General features: G+C 37.2%; 1 protein-coding gene across 1 annotated transcript; it reads right to left on the bottom strand.

Moving 5' to 3' along the window:
* Window positions 1-1,625: 1,625 nt before the first annotated feature.
* LOC115516148 (rho GTPase-activating protein 11A) lies at window positions 1,626-20,801 on the bottom strand. The gene is made up of 12 exons (XM_030318565.1): window positions 19,924-20,801; window positions 16,098-16,168; window positions 13,901-13,997; window positions 12,946-13,199; window positions 12,135-12,298; window positions 11,825-11,971; window positions 11,216-11,290; window positions 9,992-10,156; window positions 7,213-7,342; window positions 6,397-6,505; window positions 4,524-4,662; window positions 1,626-4,131 (listed from the first exon to the last, which is right to left on the bottom strand). Exons 1-12 carry the CDS (start codon window positions 20,050-20,052, stop codon window positions 2,564-2,566), a joined length of 3,048 nt encoding a protein of 1,015 aa, XP_030174425.1. The 5' UTR covers window positions 20,053-20,801; the 3' UTR covers window positions 1,626-2,563.
* Between the last annotated feature and the right edge of the window lie 370 nt (window positions 20,802-21,171).

Below are 21,171 nucleotides of genomic sequence, written 5' to 3'. Positions count from 1 at the left end.
TTCATATGAAATTTGTATTTTATTTAAAAATTTTTTTAATGTTTATTTTTTGAGAGAGACAGAATACCATCGGGGTAGGGGCAGAGAGAGTGAGACACAGAATCTGAAGCAGGCTCCAGGCTCTAAGCTGTCAGCACAGAGCCTGATGCAGTGCCTGAACTCACAAACCACGAGATCATGACCTGAGCCAAAGTCGGACGCTTAACCAACTGAGCCACTCAGTTGCCCTTGAAATTTGAGATTTTAAATTATACACATCCTGGACTTGATCAAATGACTATGTTAAATTCTTAGTGATTATAGAATGTTGCCAAGCAGCCTGCTAACGTAAGTCCTGTGTAATTGTGTAATTGTATTGTTGCTCATGATAAATAAATTCATATTAGATCTTTATTTACACTTGTATATAACAAAGTGAAAATAATCCTTTAAGTTACTGCCTATGTCCAAACTTTTTAAAAAAATTTTGAGAGTGAGCATGTGAGCCGGGGGAGGGGCAGAGAAAGAGGAAGATAGAGAATCCCAAGCAAGCTCTGTGATGACAGCTCCAGAGTCCGACTTGGGGCTCAGTTCCACAAACCGTGAAATCGTGACCTGAGCTGATATCAAGAGTGGGACAGTTAACCTATTGAGTCACCCAGGCGCCTATGTCCATAGGGCCTAACCTAACTTTACTAAGTACGTTCACATACCATTTGACCAAATATCCTCATGAGATGAGTAACATCTCCATTTTAGATAAAGTGGAGAGATTAATTCTAAAATTTAACTTTCCTGACTGTACAAGTTTCTTACTTTCATAGTCTTCCTATACTGCTGGCTTTCACCTAACAAAAATGGGAGTAATATGTGGGTAGTTTTTTAAAAAATAAGTATCTTTCATTATTAATCTCTCAGAAAAGCCACTAATTCAGGTAATTGTACCATTAATCTCCCATGGCTTCTTACTGAATTAGTCTTCCGATTCAACACTTCACCCATACCCATGGATATAAAATAACATTAATACATCTTTAAAAGTTTATCCAGAGGGAAGGTGAAATTTAAAAAATTGCTCTGAATCAGACAATATCTATTTCAAAGTTTATGAATGTTTCCTATCTCGACTTACTATCAGAAATATCGTAAACAGCCGAAATGAATATCCAGTTTATATCACAAACCTGTTTTGATGTCAGATAAACATGGTATTCATATCTACAGGCGTTCAGTCTTTATAGAAGTCAAATTCTTACTGGTAGTGAGAAAGGGTTGATTCCTAGGTAATAGACAGGAAATCGCTTTGAAATAAAACAGATGTACTGCTATCAAGTAGAACGTGGTCAAGCAGACATCTGATGACTCTGGCTGCTCTGAGTAGATTTGCAATGCTGTTCTATTCTGCTCCACCGTCTGAATGTGACATTCTAAAAACTGACCTGTAAAACTATCTTCAGTGCAATATTCCTTCCTGCAATATTCCTTCCTCTAAAACCTAGAGAATATCCACCATTGTTGCTATTATTCTTTCCTTAAAGATTATTAACTTCTAATAACTTAAAATACAAATTTAGATAGATTTGCTCAACAATTTGGGTCAAATTCTAAAAGGTATTTTGAATTTCATTAGAGATTCAGACAAGTCATTTTCCAGAAGGTTACCTTTAATGTCTATGCTAAATAAATAACATTTACACACCAGACAAAACCATCATAGGCTTTTATAAGAATCAAAAGTTAAGAATCCAAGTTAAATGTACAGAGGCACATCACCTATTTTAAATTATAAAATCAAGTATGTGAATGTAAGAAATCACTTTGATTAAAAACTTCCAAGCTTAATTATTCCTCCTTAAATAATTTTAAATCCTATATTGGACAAAACAGCTACAAATATATTTGTGCAAATTAACTATAAAACATAGTATGGCTCAAAAGTCATCGAATATTTCTGCAGCATCATTCTCTAAGAGCACACTTGAGTCCTTATTCTGCTTTAGCCATTATTCTTTGTGCAAGGGAACCGGCTGTACACATCTACAGACCATATAAACCCAATTATTCTGCCCCAAATTGGAATAAAAGATTAAGTTGCTATTGAAGCAAGTTAATTTCTAGGGATTCTGGCATAAACCATAAATATCAACGTAATTCAAGAAGTAAGATCTGTAGGGCTTATCTCTTCCCTTTACGGGTTAGAAATTTCTTGTAGAAACCTTCTCTGACTCAGGAGGAATAACAGGAAATAGTCACAACTCGTTCACTCTTCCTATCACACTTAAAAATAAAATTCATACAATTTTCAAGAATTAATTTCTCATAAACCCAGCCAACAACTTCTTTCAAAAGGTAAAATGTAACCTCTGCTTGAAGAGATCACAATACAATTACAAAATTTAAATACTGCCATAATTAAGAAAAACAAGTCATTTATACAAGCGTAAGAATTCAAGTTGCTTGTGCACTGAAATTAAAATCTATCACTTAACCTTCCTGAGCTAACAAACCAACATGCAGATTATCCTGCAAGTCCTATCACCAACAGCTAATTTTATTTACATTAACAAGTATTAACATCTACCAATTACAAGTCTACAGGTTTACTCGTTGGTAGTAACTGAGCTTTTCCGATGGGATTTTTTGGAGAACCTTTATACCAGACCCTTTCTTTTTCTGATGGTTTCCTAAGGACTCTGCTATTTATCCCAGGAGAAAAGCCCGCATTATTATTTACAACAGATTTTAATATGTCATGATTTGTCAGGTCATCCAAGGGAACCTTAATTTGGCCTCTGGACACCACTTCCTGTTTACAAACTCTGGTAGACCCAAGAGAAGCATTCGTGGAGTCTGGGGGCCTCTTGGTCTTTGAGAAAGATTGAGAAGTTAACTCCATGCTTGATTTCAAAACTGTATCAACATTGGACTGTCCACACCCCGTAAACTTCTGTTCTTTAGGACCTGATTTGGTATATGAAATCAAGGAATCTTTTGATGTACTTTCCATACCAGAGGAAAGAGCACTGTCACAGCTCACTGACTTCACCAGAGGAGAAGCAGCATCACCAAGACTCGCCAATTTGTGCCGTACAGGTTGTCTGCTATACTCCAACAAGGAGTTAATCCTTCTGACAGACTGACGAACAGGTGTACGCTGAAACTTAAGAGGTGACTTTGCCTTTGTTCTATTTGGTTCATTTAAAGAAAGCTTGTTAAACCACTGTATGTGGTCTGACACATTACCACGCTCTGTCATTTGTAAGCTTTCAGAAACCGTAGTGCTGCAGGTTTCCACCAGCGACTGCTGCTTAACAATTCTCACAGGCCTGCATTTGGACAAGTTTGTTATGTTACACGTGATGGGCTCTGAGGAAGAAGTGCTAGCTGCATGCTTCGCCAAGTTCTCTTCGATCATATTCTCGCTCTCCCTTAATTCAGGATTTACTTTATCCCCCAGAGACTGCTGTTCCTTTACGTGTTCATCACTAGGCAACTCTTGCTTAACTGAATAGTCTTTAGGTATATTTGAACAAATGCTTTCTTCATGTTCAATCTTCACATGAGTTGAATAACATTTTACAGTTGCTTCTCTATCCAAATTTTGAGTTTGATGGAGTGAGATGTCTTGTTCTGGAAAACTATGTTCTTCTTTACCAGTTTGATGTTCATTTGATTCTATCACAGTCAAATCATTAGTCTCAAACAGATTTTTCTCTGGACTGTATTCTATAGAAGATGTTTCATTTAGTTTTACTTTCCCCACATTAGTTACTGATGACTGGCTGTGATTTATCAATACATGAAGATTACTTCCAGATTCGGAAAATGCTTTCTGAATTTTCACCAGAGTCTCTGTGGTCAAGTGATTTTCATCCCCACTAAGAGAGCTTCCAGTTACACTGTTGTTATGCTTATCCTGTACATTAGAAAGGGTGCGTTCATATGAACTAACAGGTAACTTTTCAACTGAAGTATCAGGCTCCGAAGAAGAGCTTTCCACCTCAAGATTTCCCTTGATTGGAGAAACTTCATTTGTCACCATTTCTTGAAAACCGGAATTAGTAGGTCCTGTCCAAGACATCCGGTAACTTGTTCCATCTAGACGTTCTGGGGTTAATAAGTTCTCCTCAGACTTACTGATCTTTTTTGAACCTAAAATAAAGCAGTTCAGTCTTTTTAATCATTTATATTTGAAACATATTTCAAATATTATTCAAACACATGGCATATAAAGGTATTAAGCATTTAATTTCACTAAGTTAAGGATTTGTGTTAAAAGAATAATTTTTAGTATAAAAACGTCAAACTGTTTGTATTTATAAGCATCCTCCAATTGTTCATACAAACATACAATCCCAATTCAAACATTTTTACTTTTCATACATGAATTTTCAATTTCTAGAAGAGTAAATTACTTAATATATTTTACCATAAAAATAATTGAAGGTTATATGTCAATTACGTCTCAAGCTGGAACAAATTTTTCAGAAAAACAATGAAAGTAGGTTTTTTTGCATAAAACTAACAATACCATGTAAATGTACCTTTCTTTGTTAATCTTTCATCAATATCTGGGCTAAAAAGGAGACCTGTTTTTACAGATTCAATCCTATTTTTTAAACTTTGTTGATTTGCAAGTCGTCGACCGACATTTTCGTATCTATCGACACCAGGACACCCATTCTGTGAAGAAAAGAAAATTGAAAATGTTTTAGTTAAGAAATAAACCTAGTTAATTCAGAATATTAAGACCAAGTAAATTTTTTGTATTTGTCAAAATCCTCTACAGCTGATTGAAAAATATATAAAAAATTGAAAAACAATTTGTAGCCAACACAAATTTACTTGCATGCATGTTGATGAAAACTGTAAGCTTTTGACTTGGCTCTTAGTTGATATTTTATGATCTAAAATAAAAACAGCCTCACATATTCATGAACTAAAAAATTTCTTTCTTTTGTGAGGACTCTGAGCCAGGGCATGTTCACAACAGTGAGTGAACAAAACAAACAGACCAAAATCTTCACCTCACAGAATTAACATTTTAGATGGGGTGATTTTGATCAGGACAAGAAAAACCGTAAATTATTTTGTATATTACGCAATACACAAGGTGAGAAGTGCTATGGCAAAAAGTAAAGCAGGGTAAGAAGGCTCTGGAGTGACGAAAGGTGGGGCTGTCATTTTAAACAGGAGTGACTGGAAGATGACTGGTGAGTAAAGAAAAATGTGAGAGGGTAAGAGCCACGAGGATAAAAGGGAGAAGAACATTCCACAGAGAAGAAAGGCCAGGACAGTCTCCAAGGCTGAAGTCAGGAGGGCTCAGAGAGGCAGGCTGGATCCAGTCCCGTGGAGAGGCACTTGTAAACATAAGAATTTTACCTTTTTTTCAGAGTGAAATGAGGAGTCATTGGAGGATTCTGAGCAGAGGAGTGACAGGACTTCACTTGGGTTTTAAAAGAATAATTTTGGCTCTAGTATTGCAGCAAGGTAGAAGCAGGCAGACCTACTAGTAGGGCCTTATTGCAGTGATCCAAGCTGGAGATGACAGAATTTAGAGAATGGTGGAAATGTAGTGCCAGTGAGAATTGGTCGGTCTTGATATACTCTGAAAGCAGAAGATACACAAGATGCCCTACTGGTTTACACAGGATGTGAGGAGTCAAGAATGCCTACGTGGTTTTTGGCCGAAGTGGCCAGATGAGTCGCCATATGTGAGATGGTGAAGACTACAGGTAAGAGTGTGGTTGGTGGAGAGGGGGAGGACTGGAGAAAGAGCAACAGTGAAGAAATGCATCTTGAGAGCGCTATCTGGGACAGGTTACAGGTGAGTTGTCTACTGGATGGACATCCAAGCAGAGAAGTCAAGTAGGCAGGTGCTAAACAGTCAAGTTGTTCAGGAAAGCATTTTGGTCTGGAGATATACATTTGGAAGTCTTAAGCAAATATAGGACATTTAAAGCTAATGAACACTTTGAGTAGAAAAAGAGAAGTCCAAGGACAAAGCTTTGGACACTCTAATGTAAAGGAATTAGAAAAGTAACCCATGAAGAAGGAAGAAAATCACTGAGTAAAGTGTCCCTGAAGCAAGGAAGGGAAGTATGCAAGAGAGGAGCAAGTAACTAGCCGGGTGAAGACTAACAAGGACTGATCACTGGTTTGAGCACCACTGAATTCATGGATGACCTTCAGAACAGTTGCATGGAGTATTGGGGATAAAAGCCTCACTGGAATGAATCAGTTTAAGCAGAACAGAAAAGGAGGAAACAATCAGTATTGATTCACATGTAAGAGTCTGGTATAAAAGGGGAGTAGAGAAGGCAACTGTGGCTGGAGAGGCAGGGTAGAGGGTCTTTCACCACCACATCTACACTTTATGCTAATATGAACATCAATGAAATGGTGAAAGACACTTACTGGGTCTTTGCTACTTTTCCCCAGACTAAATTTCAAACGAAGAGATCTTCGGACCTTTTCTTTACGACTAATCTTAGGAGAGAAGCAGCCTGCTTTTCCCGATTCCACCCTAAAATAGAATGGCATTAAAAAATGTCAGCATAAAAACTGGAGGCATTCTCACAAAATGAAATTTTCAAGTCCAGAGCAAATTATATTGCCAGCAATTAAACAGTTAATAATTTTCTAAAATCAGTTAAGCTTTGAGATACCATGTATGGGGGCATCTCGGTGGCTCACTCCGTTGAGTGTCTGACTTTGGGTCAGGTCATAATCTCACGGTCCCTGAGTTCAAGTCCCACACTGGGCTCGCTGCTGTCAGCCCAGAGCCTGCTTCGGACCCTCTGACCTCTCTCTCCCCCCACCCCCACTGGTGCTTGATCAAAAATAAACAAACGTTTAAAAAAAAAAAAAAGAAATACAGTATAGGAACACATTATATTTGTGTATAAAGAGGCCTCTCCTATTTATCTCAAGAGTTATTTAGTCACTTATAAACCAGAATCATTAGAAAAGACTACCTTTAAATTAGCAGGAAATTAAAAAATTACACACATCAACATACAATAGGATTTTAAGCAAGCAAGTGGACTCAAATTAAGACTCTTTCTCTGGAGTATATACAAAGGGCACTGATTAATAAGACAATAAAGGCAGCGAGAATTTTTAAAAATTATGATTCAAATATGTTTCTCAGCAGAAAGACAAACAAAGCATTTTATTTACTATATACACCAAATGTTTATCCATGAAAACAAAATGTCCTGGATGTATTACCTGCAAATTTTTTTACTTGCAATCCTCTTACTTCGCCTTAGCACACTTGTACTGATCGAATCGTTTCCACTGATGGCTACAGGAGAGAATGAACTCTGAGCTGACCCTTCGGGGCTTGTATCAATGTGAACTATAAAAATAACCACATATAATACAACACACATACTTTCTTTTCCAAGTGTAAAATATTAGTAGCAATTAGGTTTAGAGTCTTAATATCCAACCCTAAGCAACAACAAAATCACATAATTTCTGGTAAGAAACTTCAGAAGCCAAATAAACTCAACTCAACTCAAAAAAAAAAAAAATAGTATCAATTTCTTACTTTTAATTTTTTGTTGGCAATTAAGGGTCAGATGAAACATGACTTTTATATCAGAGTTTTATTTTAAACTCGTTTAAGAATACAAGGGAGGTGTGAGCACTATTGCAGACTAGAGAAAGAGCAAGCTTTCCAGACAGGCAGACTTGAGTTTGTCCCACCACTTACTAAATAGCTCTGAAAATGGACTTCTACAGTAAATATAAAAACTACTGTTATATATTTATATATGAAATGTCTAGCACAGTACCTATGTTACACAATGTTAATTATTGCTATTACCAAAAATGAGCTACTGAAAACAATTTAGAGTCCGAGTATCTAGTATGTACCTGGCTAGCCAACTGCTGTCCACCTGCCTCTGTTCAATATTTCTGGCAAACAAAAACCAGTTATAAAACATGCCTACGAGTTCCATGCTAACAATAAGTGGTTACAACAGCTCATTCTGATTAAGTTATTTAACACTATACCATGAAACTATAATAAAAAATTAAGGGAAAAAAGTTATGAACCAAGGCTCTATATACATTTGAATTATATTTGAATCAAGTCCAGGATATACTCAATAAACATGAACCCTCTGAACTCCTCACCTGTATTGATGAAAAATTCACACAGGTCCCCAAACAGAGACAGCATGGTTTTTTTTTATTTGCAAAAAACAGAAGGAAAATAATACAACCATCACAGAGACTTTTGGGTGCATTTGGCTGACAAAAATTTTGGAGGCCAATGTAATGTAGCCAGTGTGACATAGGTAGTTTATTCTAGAGCTGTAGTCTAATCTTGAAAATGTATCAGTGGTCACAAGGAAGCACAGCCAGAATATAGGGAATAATGCAAAGTCATCACACATATAAGAAAAAAATTATAAATAGGTAATTCATGGATTATAGATTAATATAGCTGCCTTTATACATTAAAAAAAAGCATCATAGCTGTTATTATCCAAAATTAGAAGCCAATCTATTTTCAATTTTACAGACAGAATTTATTGAATTTTGGCTGAGAAAGTGTGGTCAAAGAAAAATGGTGTTAAAATAACAGGTTATTGAACTTACTAATTTTTTTATTAAAAAAAAGTCATTGAAGGGAGGAGCCAAGATGGCAGAAGAGCATGGAAGTTCTTTTTGTGTCTCGCGTCCATGAAAAAAATCACTGATTAAGCAGGCTTGTACTGAATTTCCAGTAACACAAGCAGGTTTAAACTATGTTTGGGGAGCTTGGAGAGAAGGAATCAAAAGGTTCATTTCTTGGGGCAGATGTTATAATGCTTATAAGCAGAGGCAGGCAGAATTACAGCTCACATTGGCCATTTGGGAACAGTTACTCCAAAGTGGAAAAAACCTTAATTAAGAAAACAGTAAGTTAGTTTAAAAGAACTTAAGTCTCTAACTTCTGAATACTCAAAGAAATACAGACAGAGCCTTAGAGTTCTTATCATTATATTTAAACCCATAGAGAACCTGTGAAGGACCATAAAAAACAAGTTGCTATTCTGTTCAACTTTCTAATAAAACAAACAAGGAAAATCTGAACTTTTTGGATAACGTAAACAAAAAGTTTCTGGGAAGAAGATCTCATCACTTAGCTAACAAAGTCAAAGTAAAATTCTCAACATTAACTGAAACTGAAAACCTGAAAGAATCAGAGATCACTCACATTTTGACAAAATGTGAGACAAATCTGAGATGGAAGACTCTGGGCTTAGTTAGAATTTCATTTCTTTCTGGGCTGATCATAAGGTTAACTTGTAAGACTGACTATGAGCCAATTTGAAGGAGCCAACTCAATCTAAGATCACACTAACAAAGATCTGATACTCAAATTAGCAAAACTCAGTTGTTCTCTGGAGGCTCTGGTTGGCCACATTAGAAACTCAGAGGTCATTTGGAAGCAAATGGCAGGTCAGTAAACCATCTGGAAACCATGCCACAAGGAACAGCATAAACAAAGTTTTTAAAGCTTTTATAAAAGCTACTTGAGTATAAAACTAAAAAATCCCCCCCCCACCGCCCTTCAACAGCAACCATAATGGTTCCTCCAATGCCCCACCACTCTGCCTTTAGAGAAAATCAAATTGGCAATCTCAACAGAAGATAGCAACACAGCCCTAGCAATAGATCAAGAAGTAACTAAAGTGGAATTCAGGATGTCCCGTCACCTAGTATCTGAGCGCCAGTGCTATACACAGAAGCCCAAACTCTCACTCTGAGTTATTTATCCTAACTTTCAAACAGCATGGTCATAAAACATATACACATACACATAATAATACTGAACCAGTGTCTATTTTAGAAGTTAGAGACTTTATTTATAAAAATTCAGAGATTTGATAAACAGAATAAAGCCAAAGCTCCTAAACGGGGTGGCATTAATACGAAATAGCACTTTGCCCAGAATAGGCATTCATGTTAACATTTACAACCCAATTATACAAATTCTATTTGCTACCTGATGCTGGTGTAGAATTGTTGAAGAGATTAGTTGGCAACAACTCCAAGTTAAAATTGTGCTTGATGGACTTCCTTTTCTTACTTGAGAAACCATGAGAAGACTCTATTGGTAGTTTACGCTTAGCATTTGGTGTAAGATTCATGGGTGATATGGGTAGCTGAGCTGAAAAAACAAAAACAAAAAAAACAATCATTTGTTGTTTCTCCCACAGAGTTGATAAAATATAAAAGCTTCTAATAATTTCTTCTTATAAAGCCATTACTTAGAGCTAACCAAGGAATGAGGGAATATGTTTACATTATCAAATATATGTTATAACTAAATTAACACCATCCAATTACTTAAAATGAAAAGAGGAAAGTCACAAAGAGGCAAGATTAACAAACAATAGTAACTTAAACCAAACGGACTGAAAGACGTATATAATCCACATTAAAGAATATTAACATATGGAATAAAATCATAATCAAGGTGGGGCGCCTGGGTGGCTCAGTCGGTTGAGCGGCCGACTTCGGCTCAGGTCACGATCTCACGGTCTGTGAGTTCGAGCCCCGCGTTGGGCTCTGTGCTGACAGCTCGGAGCCTGGAGCCTGTTTCCAATTCTGTGTCTCCCTCTCTCTGACCCTCCCCTGTTCATGCTCTGTCTCTCTCTGTCTCAAAAATAAATAAACGTTAAAAAAAAAAAAAAAGAAAAAAGAAAAAAAAATCATAATCAAGGAGTTCAAACAAACTGATCTACTTATTAGTTCTGCTTTTCATCATAAATGAGTATTAACCACTAAATTTCTTCAGTCTTTTCTTCAATCTGAAAAACAAAACAAGTGATCATATGGTCTATTATTGTGTTATTGGGCCGAATAGTTTCAGCCACAAGCAAACCAAGATAAAAAAAATTGGAAGATAAAATAATAAACTTCTGGTTCTAAACAAAAATGAGATTGGAGCTATTTTCACATATTCAATAGCATCCAACTTACATTCAACAGAAAAGCATCATTTAGAAGACTAAAGATATAACTAGATACTAAAAGAAATTCTTAACTACAATTTTGGGTTCATTATATCAAATGTAATTAGTAATGTCACAACTTAGTATTAAAGTACAGTATTTCCACTGGAAATAATACTTGGATTTAATTAAACCAAAATAAGTTAGGTTATGATTACTTTTTAAATAATATACAGAAATTTTCACTTAAACAAAAAATATATAATACCTACCAGTTCTTTCCTGTTGAGGCGTAATAGAGGGTGTTCTGTTAGATTTAAGTTTATTTAATGCTCCACTAACAAAATCTGAAATGCAAAGCACATATATAATCAATTAAAATTCAACATTTACCTGTCACCAATAATTCATATTAATATTTGTGGTTTTCCAGCATCTAAGTTTATGTCAGCTTACAATGAACCCCTCACTCAAGTCATGTGAGTCTGTTTACCGACACAGATAGATTACTTCCCTACACAAATCTTTCTTCATAGCATCCTTCTTATCTACAATAGGATACAAATATTCTGACCCTCTACCCAATTCCCCTAGTCTCTACGCGTTTTTCAAGAACGTTCAGTTTGACTTCTTCTTTGGAGTCCTTGACTCCAGGGAACTTTTTCCTTTGAACACCTCTCACGTTTGTGTAAAGGTTTAGCATTCAATACTAAATTGTATTGTCATTTTTGCTTTTCACATGCATGTGTCATGTCTTCCCAACTATACTGTAAGCCCCCAAAAGATATACACCACAGCTTAATCTTTATTATATTTAAACACATTTTAGATAAAAGCATATTGCTATACCTGCACAAAACAGGACTGCCACTACCCCTTACCTCCTACACTTTGTCTTGGCTTTCTCTTATAGTCACCAGGAGTTTCACATTCACCTTCTTCAAAACCTTCTAATGATGGAGTAGCACAGAGACCATCAATACCCAACATGGCTGGTATCTTTTCCTGGATAAAATCTGGAACATGCCCTAAACAAAAACGTTCAGAGTTAAAATTTTTTCCTCCACTTTCACTCAAAATGTTCAGATAGTATACATCAACTTTCTAACAGCTGTCTTCACAGTTCACTTGGAGGAATATGGGATCTCCCTCAAACAACTCCTGTTACTTAATAAAGCAACTACATCTTACCAATATCTGATGCATGGTCAATAAGGGTCTGTACCACTGCAGCCTGTATTCGGAGCTTTTTTTCTGTGTTAGCAGACATCTTCTCATGTCCTTCACTTGTCTGAAGAAGGTTTGGTGCAAATATTACTGCGAGATTGCTGCTATCCATCTTATTCTCACTAGACCTTAAATGAAACAAGGTTTTTCTTAGATTGACCCAGAGACAAACAGGGAGTTAAAATGATATATCGGGCACACTTTGAAGACTTCTTACTTTATCAGTCAAACACAAGTCAAAATAGTTACCCTTTGTCTACCCATCTATATGACTGGCTTGAAATAAGACGTAACCAAAAATAGCTCCTGTGTGCTTAAATATATATCATAAAAACCATGCTAACCATGGAGTCCACATTTTGGGTTTCCATGCAAATTGAACATGTATATTTGGTTTTCAAACCCACACACAGAAAAACTGTATTAGAAGGCTACAAGCATGTCCAGAACAAGGAGGCTCACTGACAGCTGAGAGGGGGGACAAATTTGAGAAGAAAAGAAAAAAAAATTTTTTTAAACACAGTCATCTGAAGCTTTTCAGTGGACAAAGAATCCTACTGACACCAATAAGCCATTCATAATGATGATGTTAAGTCAGTGAGAAAATACTAAATCATTCGGTATATTGGTTCTTATATTATACAGGATATACTTCTTATAGTAAGGGATAATTTTTTAAGAAAAATTTCCATTCCAAATGTAATTTTAACTTATTATCTATAAGGGTAAATCAAGCTGATTAACAAACTGTCATTTCCTAAGACTTATTAATTACCTAAGGGAAACACTCTTGAGAAAGTTAAAGAAGTATCTTAATACATCGGTTGTGTGGTCAGTCATGAGACAGGAGAGCAGTAATGTAGCTTTATTCTTCTCCTCTGTTCCTAACTGTTGAGCTTTGAAAAGTGCTTCATGCAAATCAACTGGAAGAATGGGCTCCGGCAATTCCCTGAAAAACTGCTTAAGAAGTCCTGCAACATCACAAGGTGGTGCAGAAGCCAGGCAACTTTCACCATGATCCAGTTTATTCTGAAATAAATAAAATAATCTTGAGTATTTGAGGGCTTAAGAGTTAACTGCAAATAAAAATATCCTTTCTTATACTCTAGAGAGTTTTCTTTAATAAATTTCTCTTGGGGCACCTGGGTGGCTCAGTTGGTTAAACGTCCAACTTCACCTAAAGTCATGACTTCATGGTTCATGGGTTCGAGCCCCACATTGGGCTCTCTGCTGTCACACAGAGCCTGCTTTGGATCCTGTCTCCCCCCCCGCCCCCGCAAAAAAATAAACATTAAATAAGTATATTAAAAAAAATAAATTTCTCTTAACACTTGTTTTACTATACAACATGCCATTTTAGAAAGCTAAAATTAAAAAAAAAAAACATTTCCTTTCATATAGTTTATAGCAATAAAGGACCATGAATTTGAACATACTCTGAACTTTTAAACCATTATATAAATAGATCGTGGCAATCATTTCACAGTATATACATATAGCATTAAGTTGTATACGTTAAATATTTGTCAATTATATCTCAATAACACTTAAAGCATTATATAAATGCTGCACAATTCCTTTTAGAAAAAAAGGTTCTTCTGCCATGAAAAAGGCTATTTGCAAATTCAATTTCTATTAGTAATTCATGCAATAGTTCTAAATATTTAAATTCTAAAAACCAAATCAAAAAGTGGCACAAATGAAAAATAATAGTTCAATAATATGCTTACCTTTAGGGCTCTCAGACGAACAACAGATCCTGATTTCCTAAAAAGCCCTTCTGTGTGAATATGCTCTTCTAAAGATGTGCAAGCATCAACAAGAAAACTGAAAGAAAGAACTGTTTTCAGGTGGCCAGATACACATCTAACTAAATCCTATTCTCCTACCAAAGTACATGAGCAGACTAAGCACTGTCTTTAGAAGCTTTGGTGTCAGAAATCCCTTCAATCTTTGCAATAAAAAGGTTACCTCTAGTTGTCTTTTTTGCTTCCTAAGTGGTTTATGGTCCATCTTTTTATCCAGGACAACTTCAATAAGCTGCTTAATTCTACATCCTTCTCAATCCTACTCCATTTCTCTGCTTCTGCTCACAGCACAGGGTGTGTCTTTATCACTGCCCCCACTTCATATCCCAGTCTCTCTCAACCCTCTCCAATGAACTCTCACCCCCATTACTCCAACAAAACAGCTCTCAACAAGGTCACCAACCCATGGTCAATTGTCTTCATCTTGTTTGTCCTGCCAGCATCTCACACACTTGACCACTCCCTGCTTTTCTGGAAAATATTCTTTTTCATGATAACTTCGGGTTTTCCTGCTGTCCCCCTAAGTGCTTCTTCTCAAACTCCTTTCCTGGCTCCTCTTTTTCTGCCAGACCTCTTCATGCTAGTATAACCCAGGGCCCTAAGGCCTTGTTCTTTTCTTTATCCTCTCTTCATGTGTAACCTTGCAGAGAATACATAGCTTTAAATATTTACCATCTACTACACTGGCCCAAAAAAAGGCAACATGTTTTTCTCACTCTAACATTACCTCTCAGAAAAAAAGTCAAATATATCCTAGTCCTTACAATCCTTCTCATACTTAGAAGTGTGTGCTCAATTTCTTTATACTGAACAAATTTGAACCATCGATGTTGGCTTTAATAGTTAACAGGTGATACCAACAAGTAAGAATAGATGTTAGCAGCAAGCAACTGATAGCATTGTACTGGTGCACAATGGCTGAGTGTCCCAGGGGGCGCCTGACAGAATTTAAAGTTTGTTTGTTTAAAGCGGGCATAGAAATCACAAAAAAGATTTAGTCATCATTACTGGGGATATATTTTGCAATTCTAAAGGTAGAAAATCATAAGCACACCTTTCATAGGTCATTTAAAAAGCAAAATAGTAAGTGCTCACCTTACAAAGATTGTGAAGTGTAGATTGTTAATCTACACTTATATGTTGAATGAGGGAAAACTGTTCCAAAGCAGCAAAGTATTCAATAAATGCTTTTGTACAATGCATCAGTTAAAAACCTAGGTTACTGAACAAGAGTAGCCAGAATAAACCCTACTTTGGATAGAGGGGAAATGAATTAGTAAGACCTAAGACAGTTTCCTTACATGTGTCTTTAAACTATTTAAGATGTAAACTTCCCAAGTAATTTCTGATGCTGTTAGTCTAAAATGTTACTTTTAAATAAATAGTAAGTGACATAGAAAAGCTCAAGTGTTACATAATTTGTATTCACAGATAATATTGAATGTTATCTTAAATATTCTTTTATCCACAAAAGAAAAAGAGAGAGAGAGACAGACAAACCAAGAAACAGGCTCTTAACTAGAGAACAAGCTGATGGTTATTAGAGGAGAGGTAGGTAGGGGGATGGGTGAAATAGGGATTAAAGAGTACACTATCATTATGAGCACTGAGTAATGTATAGAATTGTTGAATCACTATATTGTTCACCTGAAACTAATATAATATTGTATGTTAACTATAATGGAATCACAATTTTGAAAACCTAACAAAATTTAAAAACTTGTATAGGAGAAAAAAAAATACTCTCATCCAACATTTCTAAGACAAAAAAAATATATAAATTGTAACTGAACTTGAAATTCAGTGTATTACTGAATATAGTCAGAATTGCAGCACAAGAATTGGTATAGAACTAAACACTCTTAGTAGAACAAAAATAACTTGCTTTTTAAACATTTAATTTATTACTGAACCTTAAATTCAATCCTAGGAATGAACAGAAATTAAAAAGTTAAAATATGTAAAAGTTTAAAAACATTTCGACATTACATTAGTTAATGTTGAGAAATTCAATCATTTGCTAGTTCAAAACAAATGTGTAAGAGTCAATCAACTATTTCTTTTTAAACGCTCAAACACCAGTTTGAAATAATTTTTCTTCATCTCAAACTTAGCTTACCTTGGAATATGTCCATATTCTGGTACGACAGAATGGGGCAATACATTAAAAGGTACTCCAAATATTTTACCCTAAAATGGCAAATTCAGTTATTCTAACACAAATATTAGGCATAATATGAGTTTTCTTAAGCAAATTAAAAACCTCAGAAAATCTTTAAAAATTGAAATCATCAATCAAGACAATGAAAACAATTACTATGAGGACATTTGGTAAAAGGTAACTACTATACACTAAACATTGCTAGGTGCTAGGAGTACAAAAATAGTCAAGATAAAGTCATTGTGGGTGAGGGGATGGGTGAGACAGGTGAAGGCGATTAAGAGCACACTTATCATGATAAGCACTGAATAATGTATAGAATTGTTCAATCACTACACTGTATACCTGAAACTAATGTAACACTGCATGTTAACTGTATTGGAATTAAAATTAAAAAAAAAATACAGAAAGTCATTGCACTGAAGCAATGCAATGCATTCCATCAGTTTCCAATCCCATAATGTAAAATCAATCCAGTTAATGCTTAAAACAAAATTTGGCTGAAACGCTAACATTTTCTAAAAATACTACAGGTTCTTTCAGTAACCTTATAAACACTGACCTTATACTTTCCTTCTGTCACCTTATAAATAATAAGATGAACAAAAAGTTAAATTGATAATGGTAATTCTTGTCACTCATTGAGTACTTCCTAAAATTACATCAGAAATGGTTATTTTTAGACCTGATCTTCTTTTCCACACTTTGTGGAAAAGTGCTATTGAAACTATGTTCTGAAGTAACCAAGAAAAGGATTCTTCTGCAAACATTTAATTCACATCTAACTACTTTGAAAAATATTTGTGAAAAGTCACATTCAAATGTATTACTCATATTCAAACTTAATACACTGAAGATCCAAGACTAAATCTGTATGTTACATACTTGTGAATAAAGAATCTGCCACTATCTTTGTGGATACATTCAAATTTCTTAAAAACGTGTTACTGATTAAGAAGGTTGTAGTTTTGCCCTGGATTTAAAAACAAATACACGCGTGTATATATCTGCCTATACAGAATTGGATAAGTGGGTATACCCAGTCTCATAAACATTCATTTAGCTTAGATGCATCTGCTCTCCAAGAATGCTCTCGACGCACTTATGTGATAAGAGCACCTTATTTAACCTTACGTTGACAAATATCATTCAGCTCTGTCAGCTTTTCAACAGAGTAACAAAATCTTGCCAGTCCTTTTCAAGCATCTGGCTCCATTCAACTGGTGAATACAGAAGGCAGTACAGGATAGTGCTTAAGGGAGCAGGCTCCTAGTGGCAGGACTGCCAGGTTTCAAAGGTTGGCTCTTCTGCTTATTAGCTGAATGATCTTGATCAAATTAATTTTGTATGCTTCAGCACCTTCACACAGGTCCTCAGTCACAGAGTTACAGAGAGAATTAAATGAATTAAAAGATGTAAAACATTTATGGTCGTGTCTGACATTGAGTAAGCATTCACAGAATATGTGTTGCTGTTAGAATTCCCATTTCAAGGTGAGCTATTAAAAAAAAATGTTAGTGTGGGAAACCCCTTATTTGGGTAAATCAGAATCGTCTTGATACTAGACAACCAAACAAAATGCAAAAATCAGACGCTGAAGCTGATTATAAGTCTAGAGATATCTTAACATACACAGAATTCACGGTTTTTTCCTCAAGTCTATTATTCTCAATAATGGACTCACAGTAATTGCTATAAGCTCATAAAATAAAACTAACAAGATGCTTTTTAAACTTTGTGTATTGGAGTATCATTTACAATGTACTTACAATGTACTTAGTACCCACCCCATCCCCCACCCCACCCCACCGTTTTAGAATTAAGATTCGGAAAGGGTCAAGGGGGATCAGTAAGTTTTCTAAGTAAGTCAACAGAATGTGCTTAGAAAACTACAAGAGGGGCGCCTGGGTGGCGCAGTCGGTTGAGCGTCCGACTTCAGCCAGGTCACGATCTCGCGGTCCGTGAGTTCGAGCCCCGCGTCGGGCTCTGGGCTGATGGCTCGGAGCCTGGAGCCTGTTTCCGATTCTGTGTCTCCCTCTCTCTCTGCCCCTCCCCCATTCATGCTCTGTCTCTCTCTGTCCCAAAAATAAATAAACGTTGAAAAAAAAAAAAAAAGAAAACTACAAGAAATCTAGTTTTCAAATAATTACTTATCCTGTTTCCATTCCTATAACACAACGATCTTCTGTATTTCTTTCCCCAGAACTTACCGCTATATCTGTGGCTGCTGCTTCATGTTTCCTACGGTCTCACTGCCCATGGCCACTCTTGACCTTAATATTTATTAGGATATTTTTATTACAATTTCTAGCCTGACTACCCATTAGGATCTAGACCAATGACTGCCGTAACAACCATCATTAACTGAATATGTGGCATGTGACAGGCACTGTGCTAGTCCAATCTACAGATCTTACCATTTTTAAATCCCCTAAATGACCCAAGGAGAGATATCATTATTCCCCTTTTATAGAGTAGGAAACTGAAGCTTAGGAAAATTCAACAAACAGCCTAAGATCACATATCTAGTAGGGGTAGAGCAGGATTCAAACAAACTCAGGTCTACCTGACTCTAAAAGTAGGTACTGATTTTCTTAAGGGGTGAAAAAACTCTGACACAAAGTCTTTCGTACACTTTCAAAACCAACTACATTTGAGACCTTGGAAAACCAGTTTTACAACCAGAAAAACCACTCCAGTTTTTACATATAAACAAATATGTTGCCACCAGCTGCAAACAACAAAAATTACTGTCTCCAGAATCTATAAGCTATTAAGAGGTATACAAATTATTTTTATTACTAGCTTTCTTATCCAAGTACTTATTTTTTTTTCAGAAATTATAAACTAAGAGCTGTGCAAATCTTATTAGCTTTCATCTCTAAATACTTAAAATAGCTTTGTATCTCAAAAAAAAAAAAAGCAGCAAGCTTATTTTTTTTTCAAATTAGTAAATATAGAGAGTTTATCTGAAGTCTATTTCTAATGTTCTGTCACACCTCCTCTACTGACTTATTTAGAAAACTTACTGATCCCCTTTGACACTTTCCAAATCTTAATTCTAAAACGGTGGCGCGGGGTGGGGTGGGTACTGTTTGTCTACCTTCCTAAGATCTACTTGGGAAAATACAATAAATTGGCAACATCTGGAGACATTTTTAATTGTCAAAACTGGGAGATGCTACTGGTATCTAGTGGGTAAAGGCCAGAGACGCTGCTACACATCCCATAATGCACAGGACAGCCCCCACCTCCCACCCCAAAGAATGAATTATCTAGTTCCAAGTGTCAATGTTGCGAGGTTGAAAAACCTTGCAACTTTCTCAATGATTAAAAATCCCTGAGAAACTTAACAGGAACCCATGGGGGAGAGGAAGGAAAAAAAAAAAAAAAAAGAGGTTAGAGTGGGAGAGAGCCAAAGCATAAGAGACTGTTAAAAACTGAGAACAAACTGGGGGTTGATGGGGGGTGGGAGGGAGGGGAGGGTGGGTGATGGGTATTGAGGAGGGCACCTTTTGGGATGAGCACTGGGTGTTGTATGGAAACCAATTTGTCAATAAATTTCATAAAAAAAAAAAAATCCCTGTAAAGAATCAACAACGTCATTCTTTAAATTTCAGCAGTTGACCATCTGGATTCAATCAGTCACGCTTAGCCACGTTCTCTTTTGGATCCTTTGGATCCATACAGAATGAACATCTTAGCATGACCTGTAATAAGTGATGGATAGGGTGGGCTTTTTTTTTTTTTTTTTTTAACCCAAACCTCTTTCCCCAGAACCTACCGCTGTATCCGTGGCCGCTGTTTCATGTCTCCTACGATCGCACTGCCCACGGCCACTCTTGACCTTAATGCCATAGACGGCCCGAAGCTGCTGCAACAAGGCCAACCTCACCAGCCTCCGATCCCACATCCCGGACACGTCGCTCACTCTCCGAGGCAGGATCTCAGTTCTGACCCTCGTTCGCCACCAAGTCTTCCAATTTCCAAACACTCTCAGGTTTGCGCTCCGCTCCGCTGCCTTCCGGCCAAGTCTGGCACTGTTCCGGCCCCGGACCCCAGCCACTTCCACGGCTTTTCCCTCGGTCCTCAACCCACTTGCACTGACCGTCTTCTCCTACTTCCCTCTGATATAGCCACACCTCACTTTTCCTTCACTTACACCGGCCCTCTTTCTTGTCACTCGACCTTTTCGGCTACTTACACAGACCTCCCTTCTTTCTTCCTGATCCTTTCGGTTCCTCGTACCGACGCCTGTTACCAGCTTCTCAGCACTTCCGGCCACTTCCTAAGATCCAGCTTCCTCCAATCCTTCCTTCGCCCTCGTCTCTTTCCCAACGGCAAAACACGACCCTTCTCCTCGGCCTTCCTGCGCTGGCAGGCTCAGCTGGACGTTCGTCTCTCAAGTCCCCGTCCCCAACCCCAGCCCAGCCGCCGGACCAGCCGGCTGCTCAGGCGCCTCTTCCAGTCCCGGTCCCCGCCCGGGCTGGTCGCCGCCGTCACCCCGTTTCACAGGCTGCTCTTTCCCTCCCCCATCAGCCTGCCTACAGCCCCCGGCAGGCACATCCCGGTCTGCTCACTGAAGCCACGCAACTCTCCTCATGCCTCCGCCCTCACCGCCTCTGCAGCTCCGGAGCCGCAATCTTTCCACCTTCACTTCCAGCCCAGGCTCAAATGGCAGCGCCAAACAGCGCTCCGCGCTCTGATTGGCCCGTTTCTCATTTCAAAATCAGGACCTCAGAGAGTGGCCAGGAGCTGCCTGTCTAGTGAGACGCGGAAGGGCGTGGTGGGCACAACTAAGAAATATGAAAAGAGAGAGGGAAAAAAAGGTGAGTTCCACTTGCTCCTCCATAGCCGTATTTTTGGAGGAAAGTACTGTTTCAAGCTCATTTTAATATATCTGGCCTGCAACTGAGACAATACATTCGGGGAAATGTAATAGACACCCCATTCTCATTTTTTTTCAGAACTTGGCGGAGGCTGAAGGCCCTGTAACGGAGAAACTGATTCCACGGGACCCGAAGTGAGGCAG

This window comes from Lynx canadensis, chromosome B3, assembly GCF_007474595.2.
Source record: "Lynx canadensis isolate LIC74 chromosome B3, mLynCan4.pri.v2, whole genome shotgun sequence".
Lineage (NCBI taxonomy): Eukaryota > Metazoa > Chordata > Mammalia > Carnivora > Felidae > Lynx > Lynx canadensis.
The sequence above is the reverse complement of the archived record's forward strand: the minus strand, read 5'-3'. Positions and strand labels throughout refer to the sequence as shown.